This window comes from Rhinatrema bivittatum, chromosome 8 (assembly GCF_901001135.1).
Source record: "Rhinatrema bivittatum chromosome 8, aRhiBiv1.1, whole genome shotgun sequence".
Classification (NCBI taxonomy): Eukaryota; Metazoa; Chordata; class Amphibia; order Gymnophiona; family Rhinatrematidae; genus Rhinatrema; species Rhinatrema bivittatum.
Genome location: NC_042622.1, coordinates 70,376,276 through 70,395,745, shown reverse-complemented (window position 1 = coordinate 70,395,745; position 19,470 = coordinate 70,376,276). Strand labels below are relative to the sequence as shown.

Here is a 19,470-nt window from a genome sequence, read left to right as displayed (position 1 = left end):
TAGTAAAACAGATTGTGAAATGCTAAGAGATTAGACAGGCTATTAAGCATTGAATAGCAATATTAATGTGAGAATGCAGTTACCCCAGTATTGACTGGGTGACTGTCTCATCAGGGCATGATAAGAAGGTTTAAGTTTCTAGTCACCTTAAATAGCTTCATGGAGCAACTGGTCCTAGAACCAACAAGGGGAGGAGGAGTATCACTTCAGATCTAGTTCTCACTGGAATACAATATCTGGTGCAATAGTAATAGAGCTGCTTGGCGATAGTGATCATAATGCAATCAAATTTGAAATAATCACTGGAGGGAAAATAAATACTACTGCAATAACATACAACTTTAAAATAGACTACGATGAAACTAGATGGAATCTAAAAGAAGGGTTAAAAGTCTGCATGAGGCAGGGAAACTGTTTAAAGCCACCATTTTTTGGAAGCCCAGATAAAATCTATTCCACAAAATTAAAAAGCTCAAAATAAGAATAAGCATCTGCTAGCAAGGCTAAATGTGCTGTGAAAGAGGACATCATAGCCAAAAAGGCATCTGTTAAAAAAAAAAAATGGAAATCTGAGGAAAATAGGAAGACATATAAGCACTGCCAAATTAGATATAAAACATTAATAAAGCAAGCCAAGAGAGAATTTGAAGAGAGATTTGCTAAAGAAGCAGAAGCTAATAACTTTTTCAAGTACATTAAAAATAAGAGACATACAGGTTGATGAGATTATTAAATGACAGTGGGATAAAAGTGGTGCTCAGGGAGGCGAAGGTCATAGAAAAATTAAATGAATTCTTAGCTTCAGTCTTTACTGAAGTTATCCATGCCTGAACCATTTCTTGGAGGTGGTGGTTCAAAGGAACTGAATCAAATCTGTGTGAATCTGAAAGAGATTCTAGAGTAAATTGACCAACAATGTAAATAGTAGTAAATCATTAGGACCTGATGGTATTCACCCCAGCATTCTAAAGCAGTGGTTCTCAACCCTGTCCTGGGGACCCCCTCAGCCAGTCGGGTTTTCATGATATCCACAATGAATATGCATGAGAGAAAATTTGCATGCACTGCCTCCATAACATGCAAATTTTCTCTCATGCATATTCATTGTGGATATCATGAAAACCCGACTGGCTAGGGGGGTCCCCAGGACAGGGTTGAGAACCACTGTTCTAAAGGGACTCAAATATGGAATTTGAGATTTGTTACTGGTAATCTGTAACTTATTCCAGTCTGCCTGTGTACCAGAGGACTGGAGGCTAGCCAATGTAATACCAATTTTCAAAAAAGGCTCCGAGGTGACCAGAGTAAATATAGACTGGTGAGCCTGATGTCTGTGCTGGGTAAAATGGTAGAAGCTATTGCAAAAAAATAAAATGACTGAATATAGGAATAAACATGGTTTAATGGGGAAGAGCCAGCATGGATATAGCAGAGAGAGATTGTGCCTTACTAATTTACTAAAATTATTTGAAGGTGTGAGTATGCAACATAGTGTATTTGGATTTTCAGAAGGTATTTGATAAAAATCCCTAATGAGAGATGACTCAGAAAATGAAAAAGTAATGGGATAGGAGACAAGGGCCTGCTGTAGACAGGTAACTGATTAAAAGATAGGAATCAGAGTAGGTCATTTCTCTGAATGTAGAAAAGTACATAGTGGCGTGATTTCCCTAGGAATCTGTATGGATACCAGTGGTGTTTGACTTTATTCATTGATGATCTGGAAAAGGAATCAATGAGTGATGAGATCAAATTTGCAGATGAAGCAAAATATCACAGTAGTTTAAAACTCAAGTAGACTGAGGAACTACAGAAAGACCTTTCAAGTCTGGGAAACTGGGCATCTAAATGGCAGATGAAATTTAATATGGACAACTAATCTAAACCATAGATGCACAATGCTGGATTCCATATTAGGAGTAATCACTCAAGAAAAGGATCTTGTAGTCCTTGTTGAAATCTTCAGCTCAGTGTATGGTAGTGGCCAAAAAAACAAATACAATGTTAGGAATTATTCATAAAATGAAAGAATTGAACTGTGAATAGATCTGTGATGCAACCACTCCTTGAGTATTGTATTCTGGTCACTCCTTCTCAAGAAAGTTATAATAGAACTAGAAAAGGTACAGAAAATGGCACAAAAATGATAAAGAGGATTGAATGGCTCCCTGTTGAAAAAAGGCTAAACAGGTTAGGCCAATTGAGCATAGAGAAGAGGCGACAGAGAGAGGCGATGTGATAGAGGTTTATAAAATCATGAGTGGGGTAGAGCAGGTAAATAGGGAATGGTTATTTACCCTTTCAAATAGTACTAAGAATAGGGGAAATTCCATGAAACTAGAAGGTAGCAGATTTTAAGACAAATTGGAGTAAGTATTTTTTTCACTCACCACACAATCAAGCTGTTGAATTTGTTGCCTGAAGATGTGGACGAGGCAGCTAGCATAACTGGGTTTAAAAGGAGTTTGCACAAGTTTCTGGAGGAAAAATCCATAACTTATTAGTAGCCAGGTGGCCTCCCGGGAAATCCACCATTTATCCCTGGAAGCAAGCAAAAAGGAGTTGGATCTACTCCTAATGACTCCTAATGACTCTGATTGGCCTCGGACAGACCCAACAAGGTACACTTTTTTTTTTTTATGTTCTGATCAAAAGGCAGCACCAGGCTGATGTGACCAAAAAAAAAGCAGGTAGGCAACACTGAAAAGCATTAAAATGAACCCACTTTTACCAAGAAGCCCATTAGAAGCTAGATATTATTTTGCTGAATCTTTAAAATAGGTCCAGAATGTTTCTGCATCTCAGTACTTTGGGACCGAATTCTGTGAGCTCTGCTATCGCCTCTTATATTAGATCCGGGTTATGAGATGAATGATCTAAAGTCTATCTGCCACAGATAAGCCATGTTTAGTCTCTGCTGATTAGCTCGTGGAGGAGAGCTTCCAAAGATGTAAATCTAACTTGTATCACGCTTTGATTTCAGCGGTTGGAAAGGCATGATTATAAATAAACCATGATGATGATGTATTATGATTTTCACCTTTGTATGATAGGCAGATTGCCCTCTTATCAGGAAGATGCAAATTCAGTTTGGTTTTGGAACTACCGTAATTTTTATAGTAGGATTGTGCAACTGGAAGGAGAAGATACTGACTGGACTGTGATCTTCTAAGTGTAGTTTGAGGAAGAGAGTTAGGCATTTGGGCCTCTTGTCACTATTTCTTTTTGCTTTATTTTCTTGGCGCTCAAGGTATGTCACAATGAGGAATATAGGGGAATTAGTGCCAGTACTGTGAACATAAAACCACAATGCATGTAGATGACGTGCTGTTTCCTGTTAATAGTAACTCAAGATGCAAGGTCTAGGATTATGGGTTTGCGCCATCTCAAATGATCAAATAAGATACAGGGTTCTCACCAAAGAGGGATGTATCAGACGAACGTAGCAACTATATTGAAGCAGTTTAAAGATAATAAGAAGATGGTACAGGATTGTTGTCAGCTAGATAGCTTGAATTTGTGCAGTCAGTATGATTTGGTTATCAAAAATGTCTTTGCTGTTTGTTATGCTTCTCATTGGTATATCTGAATCCTTCTTGTAAAAACTTAAAACGGATGCTCAGTTTGTGTGGCAGTATGAGAAAGCAGGGATGAAAATCATCACCCCATGGCTTAGGAGTTCTCAGACCAGTTCTTGGCACATACCCAGCCAGTCTGGTTTTTGGAATATCCAGAATGAATATCCATAAAATAGATTTGCATGCACTGCCTCCATCTTTTGCAAAACTATCTCATATATATTCACTGTGGATATCCTGAAAGCCTGAGAAGCTGGGTGTGTCCTGAGGACTGGGTTGAGATCCTGCTCTATGGCAGAAAACTGGAAGACAGTTTACCAAATTTTTAAATTGATGTTTAGCCATGTAATTTAAAATTGTATCTACTGAGACTTGGAAGAACATCAGCAATAACTTGGTCTGAAGAAAGACTTGTCATCTTGTGAAGAGGGTGTCCTAGGAATGTCTTTCTCATCCTGTCCTCTGTATTTACATTAGTAGTAGGAAAGCCCATCAGAAGTGATGGGGGTACAATGAGTTGACTGCTCTGGTTTCTACGTCTCCCCCCAACTCCCCACCGACTGTGCCAAGATGACTGCACTGGTCCCAGGTCCAGAACACACTCCCACTTCCAGGCTCCTTCCAAGCATGTCCCTCATATCCTTTGTGCTGCTCCCTTTTTGTACTCCAGGGCAATCTGCACTCTTCATGGGGAAAAAGCAATGGACAATTGCTCCTGCCCTGCAGGCTGCGCTATGCATGATGCTTCCTGCCGAATTGCGATTGCCTCTGCTCTTGCCTGCTCAGCACATAGCCTAGAGGGACACAGCATGTGCTCAGTCCAGTTACCATGTGCTAATCCCAGCATGCACTGCTGGCAAGCCATGTGCACTAATTGCAGTTAGAATGCATTATGGTCCGTCCCCCCAGTGCATGTGCACATCAGACTGATACAAACGCACAAATCCTCATGGCTACAAACCCAACTGCTTTGTATCCAGAGAGAGATGGAAATGTTTGGCTCAAAAAAAGAGCAGTCTTTCTGTCCTTGCTGCTCAGGTCTCCAGCTGTGACATGCTCAGGAACTCCACTTTCAGGGTATTTGTTCAGATATTATCAAAGGGAAATATTTGCACGTGTGCAGTTTTGGATTGGATACCAGCATGAGTAAAAGCTATTTTTTGGTTCCTTTACAACTACATCATTTTGCCTGTACCACAATAGCCAGACCCTAAATTACTCATCTACTTTTGATTTGTGAGTCGTTACTGGTTTTTTCTGGTGGTAACTTGAAGGATATAGTCAGCAAAGTCTCTATAATGATTAGGAATTTTCTTGCCCTGCCATTTGTGTTGCAAAATGGGATCAAAGATTAGTACAAGGACCATAAAAGAGCAATGGGATCAAATCTGTTATTTTTCATACACCTGTTTGATATTGGCTAATACTTTATGAACAATGATTTAAAATATTGACCTCAATGTATGATACATCTCTGAAGATATATAAAGTGTTTTTTTTTGTTTTGGTTTTTTTTAAGTTCTCTGGTAGATGTTCTTAAGTGTGGCTGATTTATGGAATTGGTTGCTTTATTTGTTATTTACCACTCCACCAGACATCAGCCTGCCCAGAACGATGTACAACCCAACCAGCCCCTTCCAAACCTCAATTACTACCAGGATCAGGAAGGAAGACCTTTTATTGAACATTTTCACGCTAACTGAAGCTGATTCCCAGCCTGGAATTAATAAAATAAAATTCACAGCTGTCGTGTGAGTGTCGGTGTATAGGCCTGCCGGAGGGAATTAAATGATTCAGTTACAGTGGTTGCTTGTTTTTGTATTAATCAGTGGTGGTGGTGTGTTTAGTGGTAAGCCGTATGACGTATTACCTAGCAGTTGCTCTGGAATATGTAAATAATCTAGACACAACTTGTTTTCTGTCCTGTTTTTCCTCCTTTACGCAGCAATTATACACATGGATCAATAAGACATGTCCCCTCCATGGACTCCATCTGCAGCTCAGTTGAAGGGCTTCATCTTACGTCAACTTCTTCATTAATACCAGACGGTGTCTACCAGGTACAGTATTGTAATGCACTTGAAATCTGAGATGTTACTATCTTTATATTTTGGGTAACGTGCAAGCAAGCAGTGCTTCCTGCTAAGCTGTTTGGTATAGGAGCTTAATGTGTCTCCCTTCCCCAGACACAAGACAGGACATGCAGGCACAGTCTCAGCGCTTCATTCTCACTAAGCCCATACTTGACAGTTCACTTTTCAGTTTAGTAGTTCAGGTCAGCAGGCATTTCAAGCAGACAGATCCAGGTACCGGCTAACCTGGCTTCCAGCAGTGAAACCCAGCCTGGCTTTCTTCAACTAGCCAACTTCTTTCTCAGATGGGTGCCTTCAATTCTCTTTCCGTAAACAAAATCCTACCAGTTGAAGGAAACCCTCAGAAAGCCATAGCCATACTCGGGGGTTCTGCCTCCATAATAATCCAGTCCTACCCCTCTCCAACTGTTTCTAGCAGTTTGACATTTTAAAACATCTAGCTAGCTATATACTTATCCCTAATCACCTTCAGCTGGCTTCTTAGCTCAGAATGCATGAAGACTACAAATCCCATTAGGCCTTCTCCTCTCTGGGCTTTAATAAGCCCTCTAAAGCTCCCCCTAGAGACAAAGAACCTAAATGTCCGGAGCAGCACATTTCATTCTCTGTGTACATAGGTCTTGTATTGTTGTATTGTGCTAAGTGCATACCTTGGTTCAGTCTTCTGCATCTCAGGTTAGATGGATCACTGTGGCCCTGATATGGTGGCTATACAACGAACCTCATTAGAACTGGCTACTAATGGTCATCCTGCTTTCTGGTCACTATCCATTGGAAAAAGATCCAGTCTTTTTTTTTTTTTTTATTTCCTAGTTTAAATTGGTCAAATCTGTGTTTGTTTTATGTTGCCTTAGAAAACTATAATTTTGCAATTAAAAGCAATTTGGGGTTTTGTGATGCCTAACTTTTTTTGAAAACCAAGATTGAGAAAATTGCTCGTTTGAGGTTGAGAAGTTAAAATGTTTTGCAATGCCCTTCTCCCCCAAGCTTTCTCTTGTACATGATCTGCACTTGTAGGGACAAATCTCAGAATGAGCAAAACACGCAGAAGAAGGTCTTTCCCGTGCCACTTGCATTTAATATATTCCCTCTCAGGACCACATGCCAAAGTATATAAGGCAAATTATGGTACTCGTCAAAACCAGCTACAGGGAGCCTGGAAGGAGAGTTGGCAGTGATCAGGATGGTTATTTAGTTAGATTATTGCAAATAGTGTTTCCTCCTCCACTTGAATAATTAACATGGTAAACGTTTATCATGACAGTGAAGACTAGATAGATTTTGGCAGTCTCTACCTACTAAGAAGAGAGGAACGAGTAAGAGCCTCTGATAGATCTGCTAGAAGTATATAAGTGAGAAACTTCTAGACCTTTTTTTTTTCTTCCTCTCTCACAACTAACCACTGAAAAGGCAGCCCAGATGAGCATTATCTTGCAACCTTTTAGTATTCTGTATTGCCTAAATCCGATTATATCAATTTTACAGTACCCTAAAGGGTTTGTAGAGGGTGCACCAGATGCTAATATGGGGACATACGAGCCATTGAAGCATCTATCTACTAAGCGAAAACCTGAGATAACATATGGGCCGATACAGTAAAAGTCACGGGAGAGTGGGCAAACGTCCAGGCCAGTGTCCTGTGCACGCGATATAGTAAATAAAAATATTTAAATGAGGGCCCGCAGTAAAAAGAGGCGCTAGGGACACTAGCGCGTCCCTAGCGCCTCTTTTTGGACAGGAGCGGTGGCTGTCATCAGGTTTGACAGCAGACGCTCAATTTTGCCGGCATTGGTTCTCAAACCCGCTGACAGCCACGGGTTCGGAAACCGGACGCCAGCAAAATTGAGCATCCGGTTTTCAAGCCGCGGGCCGATTTCAAATTTATTTTATTTTTTTAACTTTTGGGACCTCCAACTTAATATCGCCATGATATTAAGTCAGAGGGTGCACAGAAAAGCCGTTTTTACTGCTTTTCTGTGCACTTTCCCGGTGCCCGGAGAAATTAATGCCTACCTTTGGGTAGGCGCTAATTTCTGAAAGTAAAATGTGCGGCTTGGCTGCACATTTTGCTTTCTGAATCGCGCAGGAATAACTAATAGGGCCATCAACGTGCATTTGAATGTTGCGGGCGCTATTCGGTTTGGAGGGGTTGGACGCACGTTTTCGACACGCTATTACCCCTTACTGAATAAGGGGTAAAGCTGGCGCGACAAAAACACGCGTCCAATCGCGGGTTAACAGTGCGCTCCGCCGGAGCGCCCTGTACTGTATCGGCCTGACAGTCCTTGTACTTTGGCCAGTGGGTAAAAAGCCAGCTCATCCATAGACTTATTTAAAAGGAAATTGAATGAATTCCAAAAGGACAGAAATACCACTACTTGGTCTATTTTTGTAGTGATAAAGAAAGTCAATTCTTCTGTTGGAAAACATGAATTTTGACATTGTTTTTATTCCTCTGAATCATCAAATGTGATAATAGAAACAGAAGAAGTTAAATATGAGTTTTATATCACCTTTCAGCCTAACTTACTAGGAGGCCATTTAGTGAATAAGTTATCTGGCTGATGGTAGCTGGATAACCTGTCCTGTATATTCGTCGAGATAAGCTTCCTGCTGAATATACTTATTTAAAGTTTTCTGGCTAACTTTAAAAACTTAACCAGCTATGTTTGAATATAGCCAGTTAGATTTTAAAGGTAGTTGGCCTTGTATGGCCGGATAACTTGCTACTTATCTGGATATCTTTAAAAGATATCCATTAAGTGGCACTGTATCAGTAAAAAAAAAAAAAAAATCAAAGGGCCCACAACTCCCATTCATTTGTAACTTGCAATATCTAGCCCAGCGCTCCTCAGATACGAATTACTGGGCTGACTGTCCACCCCCACACCCTTTTCCATCTTAACTTAAAAAGTTTGTATTGCACCCGCCTGGACTTTGGAACCCCCTCCCCTAGTTGTAAAATGTGCTAGCCCCCCCACCCCGGTGACAAAAAATCATTCCGGCTGGGAGTGAGGGTCTCACTCAACCGGTTCCCGCAGCTCCAGCGCTCCATCTGATAAATAGGTTTTTATTATGGACCTCTGTATACCTATGTTTTTGAAGGGGCATGTGTTGCATGCAGTAAGTGAAGCAAAGTTGTACCAGCATTAACCATAGGATTTGTTTGGTAGAAAAAGAGACACAGATGTGCCTTGTCTCCTCCCCCCACCTCCTCTTTCTTTCTAGGGCCCCCATTAGACTCTGTCTGAAGCATAGGTCTCTGTTTTGTACACATGTTTTCAAAAAGAATTTCTAAGCATTAAAAAAAAAAAGTGTAGAAAAGTCACATCATCCTGAAACAGAAGCCACTGAGAAGTATTTAATTAATCTATAGAAAAGGTATGGAGAACAAAATGATATAGGAGATGGGACAGCTCCCCTATGTGAAAAGGCTAAAGAGGTTAGGGCTCTTTAGCCTGAAGGGGGAGATAAGATAGAGATCTATAAAATCAGTGGAGTGGAACAGTAAATGCAAATCTGTTTTTTCTCTCTTTCAAAAAATACAAAGACTAGGAAATATTTCATGAAGTTACTAAGTAGCACATTTAAAACAAACCGGAGAAAATATTTTTTGCACTCAGCAAACAGTTAAACTCTAGAATTCATTGCTGGAAGATCTGATAAAAGGCAGTTAGCGTAGCTGGGTTTAAAAGAGGTTCGGACAAGTTTCTGGAGGAAACGTCCATAATCTATTGTTATCCAGGTAGACTTTGTGGAAAGGCACTACTTATCTCTGAGATGAGCAGCATGGACTCTGCCTGCTACTTGGGATCCTGCCACATACGTGTGACCTGGATTGGCTACTGCTGAAAACAAGAGACTTGGCTTGATGGACTTTTAGTCTGACCCATTAAGGAATGTTGTGGGAATCATTTTACCCATAGAAAGTAAAAGTGAAGGAGCCCCCTCCCCCTTGGGCTACAGAGACATTTAATTAAGGCTTGGGGGGGGGGGGGGATGGATAGAGGTGGAGGAATAAGGATGGGTTGGTATGACAAACGCAGACCCTAAGCAAAGGTGCTGATCCAGGGATACCAAGTGATCATTGTATTTGTATTTGTGGTTAGGAAGATTACTGGGGTTTATTTTGTTAACGGTGTAGCAGTGTTGGCTGCAGATGCAGCATTCACCCCCCCCCCTCTCCCCCCAAGCTTCTGAGTTATAACCAACTGCCATAAAACCAAGAGGGTTTATGGCTCGCTAAACTGATATTGGTTTATTTAACAGGACCAAAATGCAGTCGGCTTTCCAAACTTGGCAACGGGAGGCGAGAACAACAACATTATGCACAGTCAGTCTGCAGATGGACACTGGTCTGTGACATCTTATACTGTAACAAAGGTAAACGTTAGTCTCTGCCATACATCGGAAATCTAGCAAGGCTCCTCCTCAGGCCATTTTCAGTTGGACAAAGCTCAGAAGCCCTAAGAACTGAAAATATTTTGGTGGTGCAGTATTTGTTAGAATTATTATTATTTTTTAAATCCTTGAAATATCCTATTATGGTCATTGTACAAAATCTCTGAAATTTTGCCCTTAGCTGCCAATACTTTAAATTCAAAAGATGTTTAATAACAATGTGCATGTATATAACTTCCTCTTATCGCTCGCTTCCAAGGCAGTGCAATAAATAAAGATAATCCAATAAATACAATCATAGGGCCAGATTTCCTAAGGATTTTCTCCCATTCTGTGTCTATCAGGAAAAATGCTTAGTAAATATAAGGTCCATAGATTTTGGTTCAAAATCCTGTCCCTTAATCTGGTATTTTTCATGGGCGATGGATTTATCTGGTCATCTATAATCCCTGATCATGAAAATCGGGTCCTCTAAAATTGGGGAGGGAGGGACCGGGTAGCTGATCTTTTCTCACAGAGAAGACCAAGGCATCACCCTTCTTAGGCTGTATAAGTGTAGAAACGTTAAGTTTGTTGAAAGTGAATATAGAAGAATCTGATCTCCTACCTCTGGGTATGGCCGACATCAAATCATAGCACGTGAAATTCTGTTTGTGATTGCAGACTTTAGAGTCCTGTATACAAAGGTATGGCATGCAGTAGCCTGTTCGCTAATAACGTGCAATAACGCCTGTTAGTGCACACTGCCCCTCAGTAAATAGACCCCTTTGGGTCTGTAGGTCTCTCTCTTGCCATACCGGTCTACCAGGAATGCAGGCTCAAGAGTTAAGCATGCGCCTTTGCACCACAGTAACAACTCCAGCAATCAGATGGGTGACTATCCAAGTAAACTAAAGGAGCAGCGTGGGTGACACTGACGTGGGTAACCTCGGTTAAACCCAAAGTTTATATTTCTGCTTGGGAGTAGCTGCACGGAGCAGCAGTTACTACCCTTGACAGAAGGCATGGGGTGGGGGGTAAGCTGCACGGAGCAGCAGTTGCTACCCTTGACAGAAGGCATGGGGTGGGGGGTAAGCTGCACGGAGCAGCAGTTGCTACCCTTGACAGAAGGCATGGGGTGGGGGGTAAGCTGCACGGAGCAGCAGTTGCTACCCTTGACAGAAGGCATGGGGTGGGGGGTAAGCTGCACGGAGCAGCAGTTGCTACCCTTGACAGAAGGCATGGGGTGGGGGGTAAGCTGCACGGAGCAGCAGTTGCTACCCTTGACAGAAGGCATGGGGTGGGGGGTAAGCTGCACGGAGCAGCAGTTGCTACCCTTGACAGAAGGCATGGGGTGGGGGGTAAGCTGCACGGAGCAGCAGTTGCTACCCTTGACAGAAGGCATGGGGTGGGGGGTAAGCTGCACGGAGCAGCAGTTGCTACCCTTGACAGAAGGCATGGGGTGGGGGGTAAGCTGCACGGAGCAGCAGTTGCTACCCTTGACAGAAGGCATGGGGTGGGGGGTAAGCTGCACGGAGCAGCAGTTGCTACCCTTGACAGAAGGCATGGGGTGGGGGGTAAGCTGCACGGAGCAGCAGTTGCTACCCTTGACAGAAGGCATGGGGAGGGGGGTAAGCTGCACGGAGCAGCAGTTGCTACCCTTGACAGAAGGCATGGGGTGGGGGGTAAGCTGCACGGAACAGCAGTTAGTACACTAAGAAACTTATGAGCAGACTAGATGGACCATTTTGGCCTTTATCTGCAATGAAGTGCATGCAAAAACTGAACATGTTTTTGAATGTGCGCACAATCGCCTCTCCTGGGCACTCAATGAAATAGGCAAATGAGCCACCACGCTAAAAAGGACACGCTCGGGATAAATTGTGCATCCGTAGCGCGCCCATGGCATCGGGTGCCCAGGAGATGTGGCTGTGTGCCAGTTAGTGAAACAGACACTCAATTAATGGGTGTCCGTTTTCCTAACCTGACCCCCGGCAAGATTTTTTTTTTTTCTCTCATGCTGCTTCGTGTGGACACTAAGTAGAAGGAACCACAGAAAAGCAGTATTTTGGGCTTTTTTGTGGCTTTATGGGGTATTGTTCGGATGGCTCTGAGCGCATAAAGACTTATCGCCGGGGGTTGGAGTTAAGTTTTCCCTGTTAAAATATGCGCATTGGGCGCATGCATCGGGGGCGGGGAATAGCTAATAGCCTCATCTGCATGCATTTACTTGTGATGAGCACTAATAGCTATGTGCTGGTTTGGTTGCGCGAATTGGATGCAGTCATCCCCTTATTGCATCGGGTGTTACCCTAGTGCATCCAAAACGCGCGTCCAAGCGCTCATTAGCCTGTGCACTAGGCCCGGGGCACAATATTGCATCAGCCTGAGTGGGTGTGGAAAACTCGCCTTTCTGTGTAGGTTGACTCATGTAATGCTTATGTGCGGTTTTGTTTTTTTCTTCCCTCTTGGGGCTGTAAAGTTTATGGAGAGCAGCAATAACATGTCACAAACTTTTTGCAAGATGCAGAAGATATAATTCTTTTTTTTACCTTCACTGCATTTCATACGTTTGTTATATAAAAAAGTAAACAATTAAATATAAATATATTGGTGTTTTGAAGAAAGTTAATTTCATTTGTACTATATTCCAAATATTATTTCATTTTGGAGAAATAGTGGCGTTCCACACCTCTAGGAAAACTAAACTCCTCCCCATTATATCCATCTTCATTCTTTTTGGTTTTTATCTAGACTGAATCTCTCTATGTCTGCACCTTTTTGAATTTGTAATTGCACTGTTTAGCCTCTGTCCTTTATATCATAAAATGACTCTAGTTTCCCCAGTGCATCCTTATTTGCTTATTACCCTATTACGTTTAGACTCCGTACCTACTGTAACTTTGAATGTTTTGCCATAAAACCCGAATCTCTGTTGTAACACGCTTTGAACTTTTTTGCTGGAAGAGTGCAGGAGATGATATTTTTGACCTGCCTCCTTAAACTGACTCCTAGATAACCAGTTGTCAATTTCTGCAGCCAAACCAGGATCATCTGACCTTGGCTTTGAATCAAGAATTGGCTCTGAATCCAGAATTTGGCACAGACTTGCAGCACAGTAGCCGGGACTCTTTGCATTGCTCCAGTGGGTACAGCACGCAGACCACCACGCCTTCCTGCTCTGAAGACACTATCCCCGCCCACGGTAAGCATCGGGAGACGGGTCCCGGGAAGGTCTGCAGCATGAAGCCTGGAGGCACCAGAGCCCCTGATTTCCGTTCTAACGGAGCATGGCAGTGTGTGCCTGAGCACTAGGGAAGGGGAGTCCTTCTGTAGGAGTGATATGCAAACGGTGCTGATGGGTTGGACTGCCAGGGAGGCTTCCCTTCATGTAAGGGACCCAGAGGTGCTTGAGCAGTCTTTTTGGGGAGGCAAGAGAGTAAAAGCTGGGTTATAAAGAGAGAAAAACACACTTTCAGCAATCTAGGACTAACTGAAGTTGTCAGCAAGGCTGCTGAAGACTTGAAAATATTTTAGCTGGCAGCTGAAACAAAATTCTTAAAGGCTTTTTGATGGAGAGCTTAAAAGGTTCCACTGTTATGAATCTGAGTCTATGCTGACCTCATCAGAGCCCTTTCTGCTGGCATCATATTGATATGTACAAAGTATGACTGTAGCACGAATAACTAAACAGCAGACTCATGGGAGGAGATTTTCTAAGATACAGGAAGCTGCTATAATTAATGGGACACAATAAACAGGCCCATTCAATAAAGTCCACGGGAGAGCGGGCGCTCCGAGGCGAGCGCCCGCTCTCCCGACGCGCACCCAGGTACCTCTCCTGGGCGCGCAACTCTTTATTTAAATTCGGGCCTGCGCTAATAAGGAGGCGCTAGGGACACTAGCGCATCCCTAGCGCTTCCTTATTGGCGGACGCGGCAGCTGTCAATGGGTCTGACAGCCGACGCTTAATTTTACCGGCGTCTGTTGTCAAAGCCACTGACAGCCACGGGTTCAGAAAATGGATGCTGGCAAAGTTGAGCGTCTGTTTTCTGGGCCACGATCAGATTTTTTTTTTTTTTTTTTTAATTTTTGGGGCCTCCAACTTAATATCGCTATGATATTAAATCAGAGGGTGTACAGAAAAGCAGTTTTTTCTGCTTTTCTGTACACTTGCCCTGTGCCTTCTGAAATTAACACCTGCCTTTGGCAGGTATTATTTTCTGAGAGTAAAATATGCGGCTTGGCCGCACATTTTACTTTCTGTATTGTGGGTGACTAATTTATTTAATTTATTTTATTAACACTTTTTTATACCGACCTTCATAGTAATAACCATATCGGATCATCAACATACATTTGCTTGTGATGAGTGCTATTAGTTTCGGGGGGGTTGGCCGCGCATTTTCCACGCGCTATTACCCCTTATAGTATAAGAGGTAGTAATAGCACGTCAAAAACACGCAGCTAAACAGTGCGCTGAGCCGAGCGCACCGTTCTGTATCGGTCTGAAAGTAAGGTTGGAATTAGATTGAATATTAAAGCAGTAGAACCAAAAGAGCAGTCAGATTAATGTTTTGGGCCATCTCAATCAGTGATGATAAACTATGGCATGAGAGATTAAAAAAAAAAAAAAAAACCAGCCTCCTACAGGAGGTGCTGGGGGCGAAAATGGTAAAGGCTTTGAAAAGAGCCTAGGAGAAGCACAAGAGTATTCTTGATGGCAGGGAAGCGAGGATGAAGCTGAAAATGACATAGGGTCTGCAGTAAGGAGAGAGACTGTGTGCAGAAGAACTGAACAATAGAGGTCTTTATCTCCCTTCAATTTCTCTGTTTTTCTTTTACTGAAGAGGCATAAGTGAAAGTGAATGAAGCCCCTCTGATGCCAGTACCCAGAAAGATGGTTATTCTAAGTATTTAGAACTGCACTACTGCTAAGCATGACAATTTGCTGTCACTGATATGAGTAGAAAGCAGTGAGACCCTTCAATGATGTGGTGCCAGCAAGCAGTGCTGTAGAGTTTCAGGAACTGTCGTTTCCATGGTTATTCTAATTATCCCATCAACGCCTACGCTGCCTACACAGAGCTGCCGGTTTGCTGCTTCCTCCTTTAGAACAGAAAGTGCTGCGAGTCAAAACACTTCTTTGTTGTAAAGTCATTTTTCCAGACTAGGGAAGATGGTTTCTAGTTCTGACGAAAAATGATGGGGGGGGAGCTAGGTTTGATTTTTGGAGAGTTAATGGCCAAAGTCATAACCATAGCAACCTTAGGCCTGACTCACTTTATCAATGAATAGCAAACAAAAAATGAGGCAAAGCCTCACTCTGGATCTGCGTCCAGCATTGAACGTGAAGCTTCCCGCCACCACCCCCCCTCCCCGAGGATGTTTCCGTAGACATATGCTGGAACCCTGCATCAGTAACTACATGATCTGAAACCTGTTAATGACAAAGGTGGCCATTTTGGAACTCCCCACAGGCCTCTTGCACCTGGCAGACTCATGGGACCTGCAAGCGCATCTCCCTTTGAAAAACTCACCATTGAAGCCGGGGCAGTGTTGCGCTGTGAAGAGCACGCCTGCTTTTGGCCACCCTGGGGCGAGGGGGACCACAATTTTATGTGGGTAAGCTTGCGTTGGCCTGCATAAAATGCTTTCATTATTGCCCCCAGTAGGGAGGTGCCACACTGTGCACCTTTCACTAGGAGAGATGTACCTGTTCCCATGAGCCCACCTCTTCTCAGTCTTCTACTGTCGGTGGAAAGAGTCATTTACATAGAACAGGGCTGAGTGCTGTACACTGAATCGGATGGAGACAAGCCTTTCCTATGACATAAAAAAAAAAAATGGGACCCATAACATCGAAGATGCTTTTGACTCCCATTCACCTTTTGTATCTACCCATTGATCAAATGCAGAACTTGGGCAGAGGTAGTAAACTTAAGTCTTTGCGAGCTGCAAATAGACAGCTAACAGGCCCAAATTAACTGAACCTTTAGGCTAAGGGCCCTTTTCACGAAGCTGTTTACCCGTAGATGCAGTGTGTGAGAAAAGCCTTAGTTCAGGGGTGGCCAACTCCAGTCCTCGAGAGCCACAGACAGGCCTGGTTTTCAGGATATCCACAATGCATACGCGGGAGATAAATTTACATGCACTGCCTCCATTGTATGGAAATATCTCATACATATTAATTGTGGATATCCTGAAAACCAGGCCTGTCTGTGGCTCTGGAGGGTCTCAGCCTTAGTGAATCAGACCCTAAGTGTTGCATATGTATAAGACTGATTACTGATTTAGATTTTTAGCCCAACTTTCCAATAATGCTCAATGTAGCTTACAGCAAAGTTAAATATGATAGAATAAATGAAACAGTAAATTTCAGTATAATAATTAAACGATGTATTCAATAGACTAAACCCAAAAAACACAACGGAAGCCGATCCAATATAGCTGAGTAGCAACCAAGAACAAAGAGATCGGTGTAATGATAAATTTCTTTGTTCTCACAGTATGTAGGCCCGACTCTATTGATAGAGCTGCCTCAGGGGCTACTGTGTGAAATATTCTTTTCACAAAATGAACAATGAAGGTCACATCAGATTCGTTTTCAAGATTGATCAGTGGGGCATACTACGTATTCACTTGTTGGTGCGTTAAATCTTATCGGTTGGCAAATTCCATATTGATGTTTACACTAGAACTTCAGTCTGTTTCTTTTGTGTCGCCCAGGCTTATATAGTACAAAACGCCGTACTGGGAGCGAGCAATCTTTGTTTTTTTCTTTAAGGAGAGGCGTATCTGACAATACTCCATGTTTAAATAACGCTGTACTTGAAATCTCGTGATAACTATGGAAAAATGCACCAAATCCACTAATCTTCGACGTTTTCCTCGTAGTTATGCCGGTGCTTTCATTTTAGCATACTGTGAGAGAGAAAGATTTAGGGACACCCCCCCCCCCCCCCCCCCCCCCCCCCCCCCCCCCCCCCCCCGGTCCTGTTCCCATGTCCTTCTCTACATCGCCCCACAAATCTGTCTTCTGACCCGAGTTGCTCTCCCTTCTGACACCTGCTCAGCCCCATCCCCTCAAATCATTTTCCCATGGCCCTTTCCACAGTCTTTCTTGTTCCAGCACATCCTCACTACCTCCCAACCTACAGGTCTTCTTCCTCACCCATCTCCCTCAGCCCCTCTCCACCAGTTTCTCTTCCTTTCAGCCCAAGCCCTTCCCACCAGCATTTCACTCGTTCTCCACCCAGTTGCCAATCCATCACTGCCCCCTCTCCTGCCTCCCCCCGCCCATCAGTATCTCTCTCCCCTCAGCTGCCAAGCCACCGGTTTTTCCAGCCCCTCCTCAGCAGTCTCTCCAGCACTTCCCCAACTGTCTGTCTCCCTTTCAGCTGTGAAAATGTACTTGCAGGCCATAAATATAAAGGGGAAGCGCTCTGTATATTTTCCCTTTGAAATTGGACTTATGGACCCAGAGACTGACTGTGCATACAGGGATTTCAGAAGGATTCCTGGGGATTCGGACTCTCCCACCTCTTGCCTTGATCTGTGGCAGCTGTGCCTCCACCTTCCTCATGAGCCCTGGGCTGTCATCTCTCCTTCCTGCCCTTCCCTCATGCCCCTTTCTGCCTGCTTCCTCCTACTCTTGGGCCCCCTTCATGAGTGCTCTCCCTCATGGCCCCATCCTTTCCCTTCTGCCCTCTCTTCTTCCTGCCCCCTCCTTCCCTTCAAGGTTCCTCTCCGAGTGCTTTCCCTCCTGTGCGTCTTCCTCCCCCCTCCCTGAGTGCTCGTCTCGTGCCCTCTGCCCCCTAGTCCAGTGCTGTTTTCTTCCCCCCGCCCTTGCGTTCTGTCCCTCACCATCGCCCCTGGGAGTAACTTGCTGGTGTGGCAGTTGCGACCCTTATCCAAATAACAGTATCAAGGCTTAATGCAGCTTCAACAGCAGTGGGAAAAGGGGAACTGGATTCAGACAGCAACCAATGAGGGGCCCCGACTTTTACAGTCTGGGGAACAAATAAACATGGGGGTAAGTTGCTGATGTGACTTTTACTCCTCTTAATCATTAAGCCTGATATTTTTGATGCAGCTCCATCCTTGCTCTCTGCTTCCATGGCAGCAGTTAAGGGAAATAGGATTAAAACAGCATCCGAGGGCCCTGACTTTTATGGTCTGAGAAACTGATGAGCATGGGGGGGTAACCTGCACAGTGCAGCAGATACTGGCATAAGCTTGCTGGGCAGACTGGGTGGATCAGTTGGTCCTTTTCTGCCGTCATTTCTAGGTTTCCTTCTGCCTTCCTTCCCGCTCTCCCATGGCCTTAGTACACAGTGCAGCTTTTCTCCCATACTGTCAGGCCAGCAAGGCAGCCAAAGCACATGCAGCAGTGCTTAAAAATGCACGTCAGGTTTATCGCCATCTCTGGTTGTGAGGAGCAGTGGCTAATCAAAGTGCTGGCAGCAGCACACGTCCCTTCATTTAGCCCCACTCTTCCTTGCCACCTCCTTCCATGGCAGTCTGACCCATCCTTCCCCCACTGTCTCTCTCCATGCCAGTTTGGCCACCTCATGGTGGTGACCAGGTGCGTTTTTCCCCCCTCCTCCTTTCCATGCTTAGTCAGGGCTCCTCAGGACCCTGATCTGGAATTGGGCAGCCGCAGCAGTCTCGGAGCAGAGCTCAGAGGTGAGTGATGTCAGCCTGTGCTTTTTCTCAGGACCTGCGCTTTGATTACTTCCATTCTGGTGGACGCCCTCCGATGGTCTCATGGACCTCAGGCTGGGAACCACTGCCATATATGGTATGTATGTATGTCACTGATGACATCATTCCATACCTACAGAGTCTGCCCTATCTACTGCTAATGTATTTTATGCCTTTTTTGAACAATCAGATTCGGGGGGTTGGGATCACTAACTGATTACCATTTTAATTTTCCCTGTTTGCTCCGTGTGACTATTTTACAAGGCATGTATTGGAATTTTGTGGAACAAACAGTGCCTGCTGCAACACAAATAATACTTCAGATTTAACAAATAATGAAGTAGTTTTCATAAAGTTAGCCACATAGGTATGTACAATATGTTTGCTGGTCCAAGAAAACAAACCGGTAATCGATCCAAGGTGGCTGACAGCAAAAAACACAGGTAGTTGGATCGATGTAAAAAAGGACTTTATTGAATCTTGCTGAGCGGCGAGTGGAATTGCAATATCATCACTTTTAAAGCTGTCTGCTTTTAAAAGTGTCATGATTTGAAAACTGATCCAAGTGCTATTTGTTGCTGAGGAATACCTCCCTATGCTACATGAGAGCTCTGAATTTATCTAAGCCAATTCAAGTGGCTTTTAAGCCCCTGAGGCAGCTCTCTGAGCGAAACTCGGCCAGAGTTGGGCAAGATTCAATAAAGTCCTTTTTT

At 43.7% G+C, this 19,470-nt stretch overlaps 1 protein-coding gene across 1 annotated transcript in view; it reads left to right on the top strand.

Annotated features, from left to right (window-relative positions):
* LOC115096946 (protein MTSS 2-like) overlaps window positions 1-19,470 on the top strand; it is a 180,911-nt gene that overhangs the window by 137,849 nt on the left and 23,592 nt on the right. The window contains exons 10-12 of the mRNA XM_029612279.1: window positions 5,524-5,638; window positions 9,941-10,054; window positions 13,091-13,256. Coding sequence (XP_029468139.1) covers window positions 5,524-5,638; window positions 9,941-10,054; window positions 13,091-13,256 — 395 coding nt within the window. The remainder of the gene's footprint in view (window positions 1-5,523; window positions 5,639-9,940; window positions 10,055-13,090; window positions 13,257-19,470) is intronic.